This window comes from Osmerus eperlanus, chromosome 27, assembly GCF_963692335.1.
Source record: "Osmerus eperlanus chromosome 27, fOsmEpe2.1, whole genome shotgun sequence".
In the NCBI taxonomy this organism is placed as follows: Eukaryota; Metazoa; Chordata; class Actinopteri; order Osmeriformes; family Osmeridae; genus Osmerus; species Osmerus eperlanus.
Window position 1 is genome coordinate 3073487 of NC_085044.1, and position 15382 is coordinate 3088868.

At 51.2% G+C, this 15382-nt stretch overlaps 3 protein-coding genes across 8 annotated transcripts in view; 2 read left to right on the top strand and 1 right to left on the bottom strand.

Moving 5' to 3' along the window:
• The window catches only part of supt20 (SPT20 homolog, SAGA complex component), an 11165-nt gene extending 4816 nt beyond the window's left edge, over positions 1 to 6349 (top strand). For 4 of the 6 annotated variants that reach the window (XM_062453325.1, XM_062453324.1, XM_062453326.1 and 1 more), the window contains 11 exons: positions 357 to 389; positions 603 to 717; positions 850 to 955; positions 1435 to 1590; positions 1824 to 2133; positions 2379 to 2491; positions 2611 to 2666; positions 3262 to 3357; positions 3604 to 3697; positions 4465 to 4544; positions 5783 to 6349. In XM_062453325.1, coding sequence (XP_062309309.1) covers positions 357 to 389; positions 603 to 717; positions 850 to 955; positions 1435 to 1590; positions 1824 to 2133; positions 2379 to 2491; positions 2611 to 2666; positions 3262 to 3357; positions 3604 to 3697; positions 4465 to 4544; positions 5783 to 5938 — 1315 coding nt within the window. In that variant the 3' untranslated portion in view covers positions 5939 to 6349. The remainder of the gene's footprint in view (positions 1 to 356; positions 390 to 602; positions 718 to 849; positions 956 to 1434; positions 1591 to 1823; positions 2134 to 2378; positions 2492 to 2610; positions 2667 to 3261; positions 3358 to 3603; positions 3698 to 4464; positions 4545 to 5782) is intronic. The other 2 variants (XM_062453327.1, XM_062453328.1) reach the window with 2 other exon arrangements.
• A 527-nt stretch (positions 6350 to 6876) lies between these two features.
• On the bottom strand, positions 6877 to 9640 carry exosc8 (exosome component 8). Its single transcript, XM_062453467.1, has 11 exons — positions 9448 to 9640; positions 9225 to 9261; positions 9066 to 9129; positions 8850 to 8923; positions 8685 to 8730; positions 8477 to 8582; positions 8258 to 8303; positions 7906 to 8002; positions 7558 to 7678; positions 7333 to 7439; positions 6877 to 7116 (listed from the first exon to the last, which is right to left on the bottom strand). The coding sequence occupies exons 1-11, from the start codon at positions 9462 to 9464 to the stop codon at positions 6998 to 7000; spliced, it is 834 nt and encodes a 277-aa protein (XP_062309451.1). The 5' UTR covers positions 9465 to 9640; the 3' UTR covers positions 6877 to 6997.
• Positions 9641 to 9755: 115 nt separating this feature from the next.
• Positions 9756 to 14321, top strand: alg5 (ALG5 dolichyl-phosphate beta-glucosyltransferase). Its single transcript, XM_062453455.1, has 10 exons — positions 9756 to 10105; positions 10344 to 10512; positions 10983 to 11029; positions 11290 to 11358; positions 11757 to 11849; positions 12099 to 12212; positions 12387 to 12446; positions 12616 to 12767; positions 13167 to 13252; positions 13406 to 14321. The coding sequence occupies exons 1-10, from the start codon at positions 10043 to 10045 to the stop codon at positions 13519 to 13521; spliced, it is 969 nt and encodes a 322-aa protein (XP_062309439.1). The 5' UTR covers positions 9756 to 10042; the 3' UTR covers positions 13522 to 14321.
• Positions 14322 to 15382: the final 1061 nt, after the last annotated feature.

Sequence of the window (15382 nt, forward strand, 5' to 3'; positions counted from 1 at the left end):
ATCTGGGCTGGAAGTCTGGGCTAGGGCTGGAAGTCTGGGCTGGAAGTCTGGGCTGGAAGTCTGGGCTGGACGTCTGGGCCGGGGCTGGGGCTGGAAGTCTGGGCTAGGGCTGGAGATCTGGGCTGGAAGTCTGGATGTGAGATCTGGCTTGGGTTCAGAGATCTGGGTTGGGGCAGGATTACAGATCTGGTTTGAGTCCCAGCTGAAGTTAGGGACGTGTCCGTGGATTTAAGACCATTTTGAAGCTTCACCTGGATTCTGACTTGTATTTCCTCTCTCGCTCTATCTCCTCTCTCTCTATCTCTATCTCTATCTCTCTCGTCTCTCTCTCGTCTCTCTCTCCCTCTCTCCACCAGCTTCCTCATAGGCTCCAAGATAGATGCTGACCGGTGAGCAGAGGTCCTAAAGCCTGTCCACCTCATATTCACTCACACCTCCATAAGTTCCTAAACAGTGTCACAGTCCTCATGTCCATTGATTTATTCATGCCTACAGTACCACCCAATCGAAACCCCCCCAAAACATGTATTGTAAAATGCAAAATACACATGTATATCGGAGAGTATTGTGTGTGTGTGTGTGATTACTGTGTTGTGTTGCAGGTTCCTGCACCAGTACAAGGGCGTGTATGAGAGGGATGTGAAGTGTCAGGTGAAGATGTCGCACTACTCTGGACCTGTGGGCCAGGGCCAGCTGTCTCCCAGCAGAGAGGCTGAGGTGAACACACACACACACCTGCTCTCTCTCTCTCTCACACACACTCTCTCTCAGAAACACACCTAAAATCTCACACATACACACACTGTCTAACACACACTCTAACTGGGTTGTGTGGCCGGTTGCCCCCAGGCCGACGGTCTGTCTGCTCTGGTCCAGTCATCAGTCCTGGGGAAGGGGGTGAAGCACCGGCCCCCACCCATCAAACTGCCCTCCAGCTCGGGCTGCAGCTCCTCAGGTAACCCCTCCATCCTCCACCACCACCAACACCACCCTTCCAGACCCTGCCCTAGACTTTCTATTGGACACTGTGTTCCTCTCTCTGTATCCATCTCTCTCCCTCTCTCCCTCTCTCTCTCTCTCTCTCTCTCTCTCTCTACCTCCTTCTCTCTCTCTCTTTCTCTCTCTCCCTCTCTCCTTCTCTCTCTCTCTTTCTCTCTCTCCCTCTCCTTCTCTCTCTCTCCTTCTCTCTCTCCCTGCCCCTCCCTCTCTCTCTCTCTTTGCCAGGTGTCTCTTTCTCCGTTTGTTTCTCACCCTCTCCGTCTTTCGAATGAAACATGAATTGAACGGAATCCCACCAATCAGGGGAGAGGGGATTTCTCTCGTTATACTCTGAACCTTTTCGTGATGCCGGCTGATGACTAGAGGAGACCTGGTGGACTGACCTCTCCTCCTTTCTCTCTGTGTGTGTGTGTGTGTGTGTGCGTGTGCGGGCAGGTAACCTGTACATGTCCCAAACCACCAGTAGCCTGCTCAAGTGTCCCACTCCGCCCCCGGCCAAGGGGGCCCAGCTGAGCAGGAAACCCTCCCTGGAGCTGAGCCAGCCTGGCCTGCTGTCTCCCTCCGCCCTGTCCCCCATGGTCCCCACGCAGCGTGAGCCCCGCACACACACACTCTCCCACACACACTCTCTCACACACACACTCTCACACACACACAGACTAGCTCTTAGGCCTCTTGTATGTACAACGATCACATGAATCCTCCGTTTCTCACACACACACAGCAGCCTGTCACATACACACACACATACACGCCCCCGTCTAATTTGGGCTGTATTTCCAACCCCTCCCGCCCCCCCCCCCCCCCCCCCTTTCCCTCCCCAGGGCCAGGCACCCCGAAGTCGTCCACGCCGACCCCCACCACCACGCCCTGCTCCACCCCTCACCCCTCCGACCTGCTCGGCGCCCCTCCCTCGCTGACCCCGACCCCGTCGGACCCCCCCCTGCTCCAGCCCCAGCCCGCCCTCTTGGCGCCCTTCGCCCAGCCGCAGCTGGCCCTGAGCCAGGCCCTGCCCGTCATGACCATCCCCCTGCCCACCATGGGCACCTCCATCACCACGGGCACCACCTCCTCCTCCCAGGTCATGGCCAGCACGGCCGGCCTCAACTTCATCAACGTGGTGGGCTCCGTCTGGTAAGGGGGCGTCTTTATGTCTGGTCTCTCTCTGTCTGGTCTCTCTCTGCCGGTCTCTTTGTCTGGCCTCTCTCTCACTCTGTCTGGTATCTCTCTCTCTCTCTGGTCTTTCTCTCTCTGTCTAGTCTCTCTATCTTTCGCTTTCGGTCTCTGTCCCTCCCTGTCATTACCACTCCACAGACAGCCATCCTAACCTCTCCTTCCTCCTATCCTGTGTGTGTGTGTGTGTGTGTGTGTGTGTACAGCAGTTCTCAGACCCTGATGAGCTCCAGCTCCATGCTGGGGGCGGGCCTCAACCTGAGTGGACTCCTCCCCCCTGGGGGGCTGATGCCCAGCATGCAGCCCACGGCCCAGACAGGTAACACACACACACACACACTCTCCTGTAAACGGAAGCTCCACTGTACATGCTAGCACTTTTCTGGGAGCCCAGTGAGCCAGGTTCCATGTGTGACAACTTGTGTCTGTGTTTCCCAGCGAGTCCCTTCGGTCTGAACAGCAGCCCAGGACTGAGACCTCTCAACCTGCTGCAGGTAAGAGCCCTCACCCCTGACCCCTGGCCCCAAGACTCATCCTCCAGACCCCCTTGTCCCTACCTCTACCTCCATCGTTTGAATCCTGAGCATCCTTGTTCCTTCTAGATAGTTCTCCAGTGTTCTAGGTATCTCTACCTCTACCCTGTCCTTGTTGATGCTAGCTCTGAGTGTTAGCTCATGCCCCACCTTTTCCCTCCCCACCTCTCCCTCCACCCCTCCCCACCTCTCCCTCCACCCCTCCCCACCTCTCCCTCCCCACCTCTCCCTCCACCCCTCCCCACCTCTCCCTTCACCCCCTCTCCCTCCCCACCTCTCCCACCCCTCCCCACCTCTCCCTCCCCACCTCTCCCTTCACCCCCTCTCCCTCCCCACCTCTCCCACCCCTCCCCACCTCTCCCTCCCCACCTCTCCCTTCACCCCTCCCCACCTCTCCCTCCACCCCTCCCCACCTCTCCCTCCACCCCTCCCCACCTCTCCCTCCACCCCCTCTCCCTCCCCACCTCTCCCACCCCTCCCCACCTCTCCCTCCCCACCTCTCCCACCCCTCCCCACCTCTCCCTCCACCCCACCCCTCCACCCCCTCCTCTTCCAGATCCCCATCTTTAACTCTCTGCCACAGCAGCAGCTGTCCCAGTTCTCCCCCCAGCAGAGCCAGTCAGCCACCCCCAGCCCCCAGCAGGGGGAGCTGGTGAGTCACACGCACACACTCCAGAACACCTACTAACACAAACTCACTCACTCCAGGCACAGCATCCTATCACATACAAACATGCACACACACACACTAGCATGGACACACAATCTAATCTAACCCTAATGTCTGTCTCTGTCACACACACACATCTCTCTGCTCACACACACGCACACACACACACACAGGCATGTTTACCCCATTGATCTTACTCTCTGACCCATGACCTCTGACCTTTCTCAGTGTGACCAGGGGTCAGACAGCGGCCTCTCTACCCAGCAGACGGCCGTCATCAACCTGACGGGGGTGGGGAGCTTCATGTCCTCACAGGCCGCAGGTAACACACACACACACACACACACGCACACACGCACACACACACTGGAGCAGTAGTGTTTACACACTGACACTAACTGAGGTTGTTTGGACTCATGTTAACGACTCTATTTACTCAACTTACCCACTTCCAAACTTTTGAGCAGAGTATTTTTTACCTGAAGTGTCTCCTCTTCACCTCCTCTACCTAAACCAAAATGTCTGTAGCATTATAATTATTATTATTATTATTAAAAAAAAAAGAATTTAGCTTTGGTGTGACCTGAACCAAAGTCTCTCAGTCGTGGATTTGTACTGTAACCCCTGGTTACACTCATCCCTCCCTACCTCTCTGCTACATCCTTTTTCTGTTGTTCCCCCCCCCTCCTCTCTCCCCATCCTTCTTTCTCTCCCTCCCCCCTCCCTCTCTTTCCTCCCGTTCCATTTTCAACCCTCCCGTTGGTGCGCTCACCCTGTGTGTGTGTGTGCGTGTCCCGCCCGTCACCCATCCGTTTGCCTCGCTCTCCCCCCCCCTCTCTGTCCCCCCCCCTTGTATCCTGCTCAACAAACTCCTTCCGTGCCCCGCCCCCTTCCTACACCCCCCACCCCCTTCACTGTCTCCCTACTTAAACCAACCTCCTGCTCCACCATATTGCGTACCCCCCCCCTGGTTTGTGTCCCTCCCCCTCTGCACCCCACCCCTCCCTCCCCCTCTGCCCCCCACCCCTCCCTCCCCCTCACCCCTCCCTCCCCCTCTGCCCCCCACCCCTCCCTCCCCTCCCCCCGTAGTGCTGTCCCAGTTGGGCTGTGGGCTGGACGGCACGGTGCCCTCTCCGCGGCTCCAGCAGCAGCAACAGCCACAGATCCAAGTAATGCAGTAACTCCAACACACCTACACACGCATACCTGCAAACACGGAACGCACACCTACACACACGTACGCCTACAAACGTGGCACCCCGACACCTCCGCGCGCTCACACACACAGCTTATTGACCCTCCTTTGGGAGGTTTTTGCTAGTCAGCTGTGTGGCCCAAATCACGTCTTTCCTCGTCACTCAACATCTGTTATCGGATCAGGCTTTCGGTCTGGTTTTTTCCCCCCTGATAAGTAGCTCCAACTCTCACCACTCTGAGGGTCACCTTCCCCCCCCCACACCCTGACCCCCATCATCATCTCTGTCCCCTGTGTGTGTGTGTGGGCTCTCCTCATAGCTGAGGCAGGGGGTGGGGCTTGTGGCACGTCCAACACAAGGGACTGTACTAACAGCTTGTGACTCTAGATGACATGTCCGCTGTGGGTCACTTTGATGCTTTTTGGGGGTAAATATTCACCCTGCTGTTCCATCTGCCTGCATCGTAAACAGCACTTGTCCCTTTCATAGGTATTTGTTGGCTTGTCTGGTTGGTATTTTACGGTGAACGATAAGTGTAACTGAGAGGTCGTTGAGGTTTATTAACGTGCTCGTGTAGTATGGTTGCTAAGCAGCATGTGCAGGGGCGTTGTTGCCAGGTGGTGGTTATCGTCCCTGACGACGGCGAGGTGCTCAGAAAGGTTCCCCCCCCCCCCCTTGTGCTGCTTGACTGCCCCCCCCTCCTTCTCTCCCCCCTCCTCCCCACACCCCTCTCCTCCACCGTGTACTATTTCACCCCGTCTGCACCCCATAACCACCCCTCACCCTCCCTCCTTCCCTCCCTCCTTTCTCGCTTGACCCTTAGCGCTCAGACTGACCACAAACCATTTCAGGTGTCCGTCCCTAGAGAGACCGTGAGTAGCACCATGCCTGACCCTGACCTGATCCCTGAGGTGACCCCTGTAATTTGGTCTGTTCCTCTACTCCTAAGTTCCAAACACCATGCAGGAGACCCTCCCATATCACAGCAGCTCCTGGACTTAACTTCGATCCTCTCAGAGGCGGATCAGGACTGTATCAACCCAAGGGCGTCTTGTCTTACCTGGCCTGGCCAGCAGGGGCTGCTAATGGTGGAGGGTTCAGCTTGCGTGTTGCTCACAGGTCGATGTTGGTGTCTGAACTGGAATTTATTGTAAGTGTCTCTGTTTATGTCTCCCCCCCTCCTCTCCTCCTCTCTCTGTCTCTGTTTACAGTTGCAATTCTTGCAGCACCAAATGCCGCCGCAGCAGCAAATGGCTATGGGGGCGGTGGCGGGGGCACCGCAGGGGGCGTCGCCACGGCAACATACCGCCAGCCAGCCAAGAAGTAAGAGGAAGCGTAGCACGCCTCAGCCGCTCCCCAAATCATGACAGAGAGCCCAACCCCCTCTCTCCTTTCCTCCCACCAACCAACCACAAGGAGCCCTACCGTCGCTAGCCCACCGTCGCTAGCCCACCGTCGCTAGCCCACCTCTGCTAGCCCACCTCTGCTAGCCCACCTCATCACGAATGAAAAGACTGTGCTCTTTGTCTTGGAGGGTACAGACAAACACAAGAGACTTCGAATTTTTCTTTTTTTTTCTTTTTTTTCTAGCTGAGAGAAGATGTATGTAACTGACGTGTTGAGTTTTGGGGGAAACCGAAACACTTGCCCCACCATAGATTTATTTCTTCTTTTTCCTTTTTCTAGAACAGACAAAAAAAAAACTACCGTTGATAAAGAACCTGATATTTTTGAAATGACACATAATGAGAAATGGAAGAGGGTTCTTGTTGTAGGTAGCAGGGTGCTTCCTTCCCTGTCTGGGCGCTCTCCACTACGGAAGCCCTGTCGGCTCACACAGAGCGAGGACGGTCGACGCACACTCTCAGAGGACTCCCCATGAACGTGCCTGATCCTGCCGTCTCCAGGTGGGCGCCGCGGTTACACGGCGCCTGTAGGTACTGATCCCCATTCAGCTTTCCTCCACCGTGCGTATGTGACTGTGTGTGCGTGTATCTGCGTGTGTGTGAGATAATCTTTCTAAAATCCGATGAGTAACACGGGAGAACGAGGAAACCTGACCCGAGATCAGAACGTGACGACAATACTACCAATCTCAGTCTGGGGATGTCTACCGTCTCAACGATACCGTCACGGGAAGAAGACTCATCGTCCCAGCATGCAACACTGTGCAGTTTTTATACGGCACATTTTAGAAGTAAACGATAAGGCATTTCCTTATACTAGTTGGGGAACCGAGTGTATGTTCTTACATAAAATCAGGTGTGTGCGTGCGAGCGAGACATTTCTGGACACTGAGGCAGAATTCTTTTGTAAATGGTCTTTGTCAGCAGTTTTATTGTCATAAAAAAAAGAATATATATTGACAGTGGAAAATACAACTTTTAGAGAAAAGAAACTGGCTTTGTGCGTGGGTCTGTGTGTCTTCATTCCGGCGTCTTGCTGCCCTGGAGGACCCGGTCTATGAGCTTGCTGAGCTCGCGGTGCCGGGTGGAGGTTCGGTTGATGCAGTCCTGCAGCTTCTCCCCCGACATGGAGGTCCCCCCTGGGGGAGGAGAGGGAGAGGAGGAGGGGGAGAAGAGGAGAGGGAGAGGAGGAGGGGGAGAAGAGGGATGTTAGTCTTAACAACTGAGTCAAAATAGGCTTAGAATTGACTTTGTACTTCGTGGTAAATATTCAAGTAGAAATGAAATGCACAGATCCGATACGTAACTAGTTTAGCTTTGATTTAAAAAGGTCTGAGATGTGCTCCTTCTCTCACCTGGTTTGTGGACAGCGTACAGGCGCTCGTCCTGGTCTGTTACCACGGTGAGTGTGGCCGTGGACAAGCTCTCCTCCTCCACTGTGGGGTCCACTATCACTACAGAGCTAAACACACACACACACAGCGTTAACGCACGTGAATACACACGTAAAGCGGACACAACCCATGAACACACAATCACACACACACACACACGGGGGGAAGAGGAGGCTGGGCACGTACTTGTCAAACACGGCAAAGGTGGCCCCTAGAGGGCACCTGTTCACCCTCAGGCCCCTCCTCTTCTCCAGGTTGACCTTAGGGGTGCTCGTTTCCTTGCCAACAGTGACCTCTGGAAGTCGTGCTGGGAAAGATAGATGTAGGATTTCAAAACATTATCAAAATATTCCAGCTCTAATTCTAAGAACTAAACAATTAAAAAAATAAAATATATAAAGGACCAGTCAAAAGTTTCGACACATGGGAAAATGTGTCCAAACGTTTGACTGGTCCTGTATAAAAACAAGAATATGAGTGAGCAGCATGAGTGGGCAACTTTATTGAGCTTGGTGGTTGGGATTGCAGACGTACTGTTCCTCAGAGCCGCCAGCAGGGCGATGAGACACACGTCCAGGAGGTTCCCATCGTAGTCCAGACACATGAGGTCGCAGTACAACACCCAGCACAGCTGAGGGGGAAACACACCGTCAGTCCGCATCACGCCAGCGTCCACACAACACCCCCACATCAAAGACTTGTGTTACATGTAGTCATTTAGCAGACGCTCTTATCCAGAGCGACTTACAGTAAGTACAGGGATATTCCCCCCGAGGCAAGTAGGGTGAAGTGGCATGGCCAGGAATCGAACGGGCAACCTTCTGATTGGTAGCCCGATTCCCTAACCGCTCAGCCATCTGACCCGTTTTGCCAGCTGGTACTTTACCTTTCCCTTTTCAATGCACAAATCTTCCGCCTTTATCACGTCAGAGCTGCAGTGACACAAAATACATCTCGAGTTAATATAAAACAATAACATTATATAACCTCTAACTGTGGCGCTCAGCAGCTAAAACACTCGTAGTTTTGAGTGTAGCAGGATGAACATATTGAAACAGATGCTGCTGCCAGCTCCCCCCTCCACCCTGCCTTTGGGATGCAGTACCTCTTGATGACATCAGCGATGAACTGGCTGGCGGCCTGGGCCTCTTCTGCTGGAGGTCCTGGGCGGAACCGTGACGAACACAGTGGAGGAAGGTCCACGTTGGGCACTGGAACCGACAGACAGACACATGGGTCACAAAAGTCCTGAAGTCACTCGTTTAAGGGAGCTGTTTACTTCCAAAACTGCTTTTTACACACTACTTACTTACCGATGTAGCCTTTAGTGGGTGCGTCCACAGGTGGGTTTGTCAGTTCCTTTAAATACAGAAAAACTGGAGTGAGAACAAGGTGCAAGTCCTTTAAGTTCTGCTTCCACAAATATCACTCATTCATATAGATAAATCTGCTGAATCACGCTTGTGTCGATAACATACTGCTTTAATGCCACACATGACGGTCGTGTTTCCAATCTTCACCAAGGCAGAGCCATCGGCGGTTGATATAGAGCCTAGGAATGACAGATGACAGACATGGAGGGAATGAGGATAGGTGTGCTTGGAGTCAGTATCTCAAATGGGTATAATTATGTTTCTATACAACAAAACGTAAGTTTCAAGCTTCGGTCATTTTCTACCGAAGCCTCCTCTCACCTATATTTAATGTCGTGGTTCTGAACTCCCCCAATTCCCTTCCATCTGGCCGGCAGTTCTCTTTCTGGGAAGAAAGCATCTGGTAAATTAGCTAAACTAACGATACCATAGCAATGCAATGTGTGCAAAGCAACAAGTGTCATTGGGTTCAATACTGACCAGAAAACTCCTGTGATACTCCAGAGGGTCTGCGGTCCTGATGACATACAGCAGAAGAAATCCGTTATCAGCTAACGTAGGTAGCTAAAATACCCTTTCACAGGTACAAGACATCAGGTAGCTCATAAAAAAGCTAGCTGCTATATAATGAAGGGTTATTCCCAGATTAGCAACGGTGATTTAAATATGAAAGGGTTATTTTCTCTGTGAAAGGAACACTTACTTGAAACCAGCCGCCATGATGTTTTGATTAACCACGTGTGATTGGTTCAAACTTGACGTCAGAACGGAAGCCGATGCAGATTCGTTTCCTCACGGAAACGCGTGGGTGTTTGTATAACCGTGAATATTACAAATGAGACGTAACACACATCACAGAACGATCAGTAAATCCGTTTTTGGACTTGATATGTATTCCACACAAATCTAATGTTGTCAAGGCTCCGCATTTAAACCGAGCGCAATATTCCTCCTCACCAGTAGAGGTCGTAGTGTATTTTTCTTGTGAGGACAGGGGTTACGTTGGACCCTCTTGGATCATAGTGATGACGTTGTTATCGCCACGATGCTTCCGCGTAGGTGTTCCTCTGTGAGTGGAAGTAAAGTTCAATACAAGCCAACTGCATTATGGAATATTGAAGCTATGAATTTCGGCAGCATCAAAACAATCGACTTGTATTGCCGTGTCTAGACCTCGCTATCTGGAACGGAACACAATAAGAAGCAAGCTAGCTAGTCGAGCCAGTTCGACACTTGAACTGAGTCAGTCACTGTAGTAAGTGGTGTAAGTTATTGTACACTGCGCTGAGTAATGGAGAATGGATTTCCTATGTGAATTGATTCTAGGATTGGTTGCATTGGCAGCGGCAGGCTTGATAGCGGTAAGTATTATTTCAGCTATTTAGCAACTAGTCTATGTCATGTTGAACTGCGAGGTTATAGTGTGTATTTAATGAAATTAAATTACTATGACAGCGAGTGACAGATTTATCACACATCTGATGGACTATGCATTAAAATACGCTCAAATACAGTTTCCGGAGCAGTACCAAAATGATCACAGCAATTTATTTATTACCATTCAACCTAAGATGCCATTGACCCTTTGCTGCTCTTCAGGTTCTCCTTATAGCCCACTTCACCGCCGGCATGGTGGATTTGACTCGCCATGAGAAGGAGAAGTACTTTCTGACCTCCACAGGAGAGAAGAAGCCCTTTCCAAGCCTTCACGACCCCCATTCCTGCGAGCTGTCGGTGGTGGTCCCGTCCTACAACGAGGAGCTCAGATGTGAGTATCTTGTGAAGACGAACAGAGGACTTAGCTTAGTAATCATTGACTGAGGGAGAGCATTCTGTGGCCGAGGTATCCATAAGAAGCTAGTAGGATGGGATGTCATGTCTTGAAAGCAAAGGAGATATTTGAGTTTCCATTTGCTCTGGGTTGCAAACCTAGCTGTTATTTGTACACGGTGCTTGCACATCAGTTAGCGTTCAATACATGTAGAACGCAGGCTGGCATGCATTTTATCAATGGAGTCAGAAATGGCAATGGATGCTGGACACATGACACATTAGCTGCAGGCGAGCTCTCATATTCAGGGCTTCTCACCCACTCAGGAGTGTGGAGCTAAGCCAAACCTGTCTGGTCTGTTTCTGATCCTTTGTCAGGGTCCTAATGCTCGTGTTTCACGCTGCAAGTGCACTTGCCATTCTACTATCCATTCATGTTTTGTTTATGCCTGACGTGTGTCCTTTCAGTGCCTGTGATGATGGAGGAAGCCATGGAATACTTGGAGAACAGACAGGTATGTCTCTCTGGCCCCAAATCGCGGACCAGATGTACATAGTTCCAACTGTGATTCAGTGGTTCGAGCAGAGGAACGTTTTGTATTTTTAACTGACACAGTGCAACCATAACAACCAAAACACAACGTGTGTTCTCAGCATCCTAGATATTTTTCTTTTGACGGTTGTGCTATTTCCAAAATGGCCACAAGGTGGCAGTGTAGGCACACGGAATCCTCTGTCCTCTTCATAACCTTCTCTAAACCACGTCTCTCTCCAGAAACAGCACCCGGCGTTTACCTATGAAGTCATTGTGGTTGACGATGGCAGCAAGGACAAAACCACAGAGGTACATTATTAGATAAATAAACACAACTTACAAATAGACATAATGCCGTTATAATAGTTTGTGGCTCTCCAACACAAATACTGCACGGCATGGTATGTTACATTTAGTCATTTAGCAGACGCTCTTATCCAGAGCGACTTACAGTAAGTACAGGGACATTCCCCCGAGGCAAGTAGGGTGAAGTGCCTTGCCCAAGGACACAACGTCAGTTGGCATGACCGGGAATCGAACTGGCAACCTTCGGATTACTAGCCCGACTCCCTCACCGCTCAGCCACCTGACTCCATTTTTTTCTCAGATTTGTATTTCCTACTGTAAATATACGAGGATTGGTCTTTGTTACCTTGAAAAATCGGAACCCCCAAAGTGTTTTTCCATTTGCTTCCTGGTCTTGACAGGTTGCCTTGAAGTACAGTAAGCAGTATGGATGTGACAAGGTGCGGGTTCTGACGCAGCAGAAGAACAGGGGGAAGGGAGGTGCTGTGAGGATGGTGAGGCCCGTGCTTGCTGCTACCCAGCTATCCCACCATGGGCTTTGAGCACCCATGCAAGATGGCATTAGACGCTTCTTCAACAAGACACCATACTGTTGGTGACTAGCTGTTCGCCTAGTTTGACTTTCTGTGTGTTTCTCATTCTTTCTTTCCTTCCCTCCATCCCTTTCTCCTTTCATCTTCCCCCTTTCCTCCCTCTCTCCCCTCCTCCTCTCCCCTCTGTCGGTCTCTCTTCCTCTCTCCCAGGGCACTCTGAGCTCCAGGGGGAAGCTCATTCTGATGGCTGATGCTGATGGAGCCACCAAGTTTCCAGACCTTGACAAGGTGGAGGCCGGCCTTCATGACATCAAAAATAAACCGGTGTGTGTGTGTGTTCACCGTGTTTACCTTTTACATGCTTCAGAAGCCAGTGTTAAACAGTGTGTTGTAGCAACTGTCATATTGGGGTCATGGTGGACGGATGGAAACAATGTATAGAATATATGTTGGGGGGTTTGGAAGTGCTGTTGTTCAGTGTCTGTGTCTGGATTGCAGAACAACATGGCCATTTCATGTGGATCCAGAGCTCACCTGGAACATGACTCCGTTGCTCAGGTACCCTGTCAGTCTACCTGTCTGTCTACATGTCTGTGTATCTGCCTGCCTGTCTGTCTGCCTGCATACATGTGCCTGTCTGGATGTCCTCCAGGTAATACCATAAACGGACCATTCTCTGTATACTAAGTCTTAACCACCATGACGTGTTTCCCGTCTCCATGGTTAGCGGTCCATGTTCCGTACGTTCCTGATGTACGGCTTCCACTTCCTGGTGTGGTTCTTCTGCGTGCGGGGGATCAAGGACACCCAGTGTGGCTTCAAGCTGTTCACTCGGGAGGCTGCCCTCAAGACCTTCTCCTCCATGCACGTGGAGCGCTGGTACGCTGCCACCAATCACAGTCACCACACAACCCGGGGCCGGGGGGCTGGGGCTGGGGGTCGAGGCCAGGGCTTATACATCCATTATTCAGCAGGCCTAACCCATTGTAATACACCATTACCAAGGGTTATGTTACATTTACATTTAGTCATTTAGCAGACGCTCTTATCCAGAGCGACTTACAGTAAGTACAGGGACATTCCCCCCGAGGCAAGTAGGGTGAAGTGCCTTGCCCAAGGACACAACGTCATTTGACACGGCCAGGAATCGAACCAACAACCTTCTGATTAATAGCCTGACTCCCTAACCGCTCAGCCACCTGACCCCCTATGTGTCATGTTATGTGTGCTGAAATGTGCGTTTTGTCCCAACCTGAACTCGCTGTGCTGCCTCCTCAGGGCATTCGACGTGGAGCTGCTGTACATAGCCCAGTGCTTCCAGATCCCCATAGCAGAGGTGGCCGTCAACTGGACCGAGATCGAAGGTGAGCCTCCAGACTCTGTCCTGGAATCTGCGCCAGGGTGGCACACGGACGTAGACGCCCTGTCTGTGTTTTCAAATCAAATGTATCGTCACCGTCGAATGGCGTCGGTCCTGCGCCTTTTGGCACACTTCTCTGATGCCTGTGTGTGTCCAGGGTCTAAGCTGGTCCCAGTGTGGAGCTGGCTGCAGATGGGACGGGACCTGGTGTCCATCCGTCTACGCTACATCACCGGTGCCTGGAAGCTCGAGTCCCCACGCAAGACCGACTAGCCAATCCGCCGGGCCCTACCCGCACAGGGGGAAAAGGCCACTGGGCCACGGATTGGTTGGGGCTCACGAATAATAAATAAACTGTTGGTGGTGTTTGAGATTGGCATCGGTGCAGATGGGCTGTGCCGAGTATGTAGCTGCGTACTGTAAGAACGTTTTGGATATCACCCACAATCCCTTCAAGCGCTGTGGAGGTGTAGAAAGATGCTCGGCCTGTGTTACAGACAGTCTCAAACACGACCATAAACTTGGCGGGAATCGTCAGAAAGCTCCTCATGTTCTTGTTGAGGAGCTGGCTGATTGTCAAGGGACATAAAAAGATGGATCTGTCAGAGGTGCAGCACTTGGCTGCGGCGCCTCATTCTAGCTTCGCTCGGCTTCTCAGCGCGAGCATTGACGCGAGACAGGACCGTTTGTGAAGTCTCTGATAGGTCTTTGTTTCTGTGTTCCTTGCCGGCAGAGTACACAGGGCCCCCGCTCCCATCCAAACTGTTTATTGTGATTGCCGCCCTCTCTTGTTCGGTTAATGCACTGTACGATCAATCCGCCATGCACCGTGTTACGTACTGTTTTCTACTGTGTCAAATCGTTTGAGCTGAGAGGGTTTTTGGCTCGTCAAATGTCAAGCGATGTAGTGAATATTGAAGGTATCATAAATGTTCGATTTCTGTTTTGTTTTTTACTGTGGTTCGTGGGCAGGTGAATTTTCTGGTGGTCTGTAACTGTTTGAGATTGTGGGTTATAGGCCTATGCTATGGGAGGGAAGACTCCAAACAAATAAAGTAAAAAATGGTAATGATTCTTTTCTGTTTCTGTATGTGGTTAAGTGCTTTTCCAAATTGTCTCTTGCTTTTGTGTCTATTTTCCTATAACATGTCACATGAACTCGGGTATTGTTGACTTTCTGAACACAGAGCCTCTGTGGTTTGAATAAATGTAGTGTCCCCGTAATTTACTGTTTTGTTTTAGACGAGTCTGTGGTTAGGCCCATGACTGCAGGCTCGCGCTAATAATGCGGATGTCTGGGCCGCCGCGAGCCACGGGGGCGCATCCTGTTTGTCTCCCTGTCTCCTGTGCGAGATACCAGACAGTCAGGCCGTGTTTCATCTCGTCTCTGCAGTATCACTCACTTACACATACACAACTATGGCATGCCGTGGGATAATATACATTACTTTCCTTGCTCTCCTTGCACGTCTACGCACGCACATTTACAGCGCGCTTGGAGGCTATACCTATGCAATGACATACACGGACAAGTGCTCTGCTTCGCGTCCAAAGAATGCTCGTAGGATGATCAACCTGGATATGAAAATATGGGTTGCACGGACCTCTTGAATTGGACGTGCTTCATATTGGGAGTATTGTTGCGTTCCACAGCAGTTGCTGTAAACTGTGAAAATGTCAAACTTCTAGACTCGCTGTCGCCAGCCGGGCTTGCGTCATTAACTGGACCAGTCACGTCACTCACAATACGGTGTGTGTTCATCCGCATTCAGAAAGATCTCAGGAATAAAGTTTCTAGTACAATTCATATGCATTCAAGATGGATATTTCACTGAAAGGCACGCTGAAAAGTTTCAATGAAAATACTGATGCTGTGTTTGTTGATAAGAATTAAAGTGGGCAACACGGCTTTGCTCATAAACATATGATAGGCAGTGCAAAAAGCACAGGTGCAATTTAGGCCTATAGAATATTGTCGTATTTATGCACTCAGTTGTAAAAGGAATTACAAGAACTTCTGTATCAACATTTTATAAATACAAGGCCTGCGTGTTTTGTCAACGTTAACCAGTGTTTCAATAGACTAGTAAGCATATATATCCATGTCAGAGACGTGTGCCTACACGCGCTTACA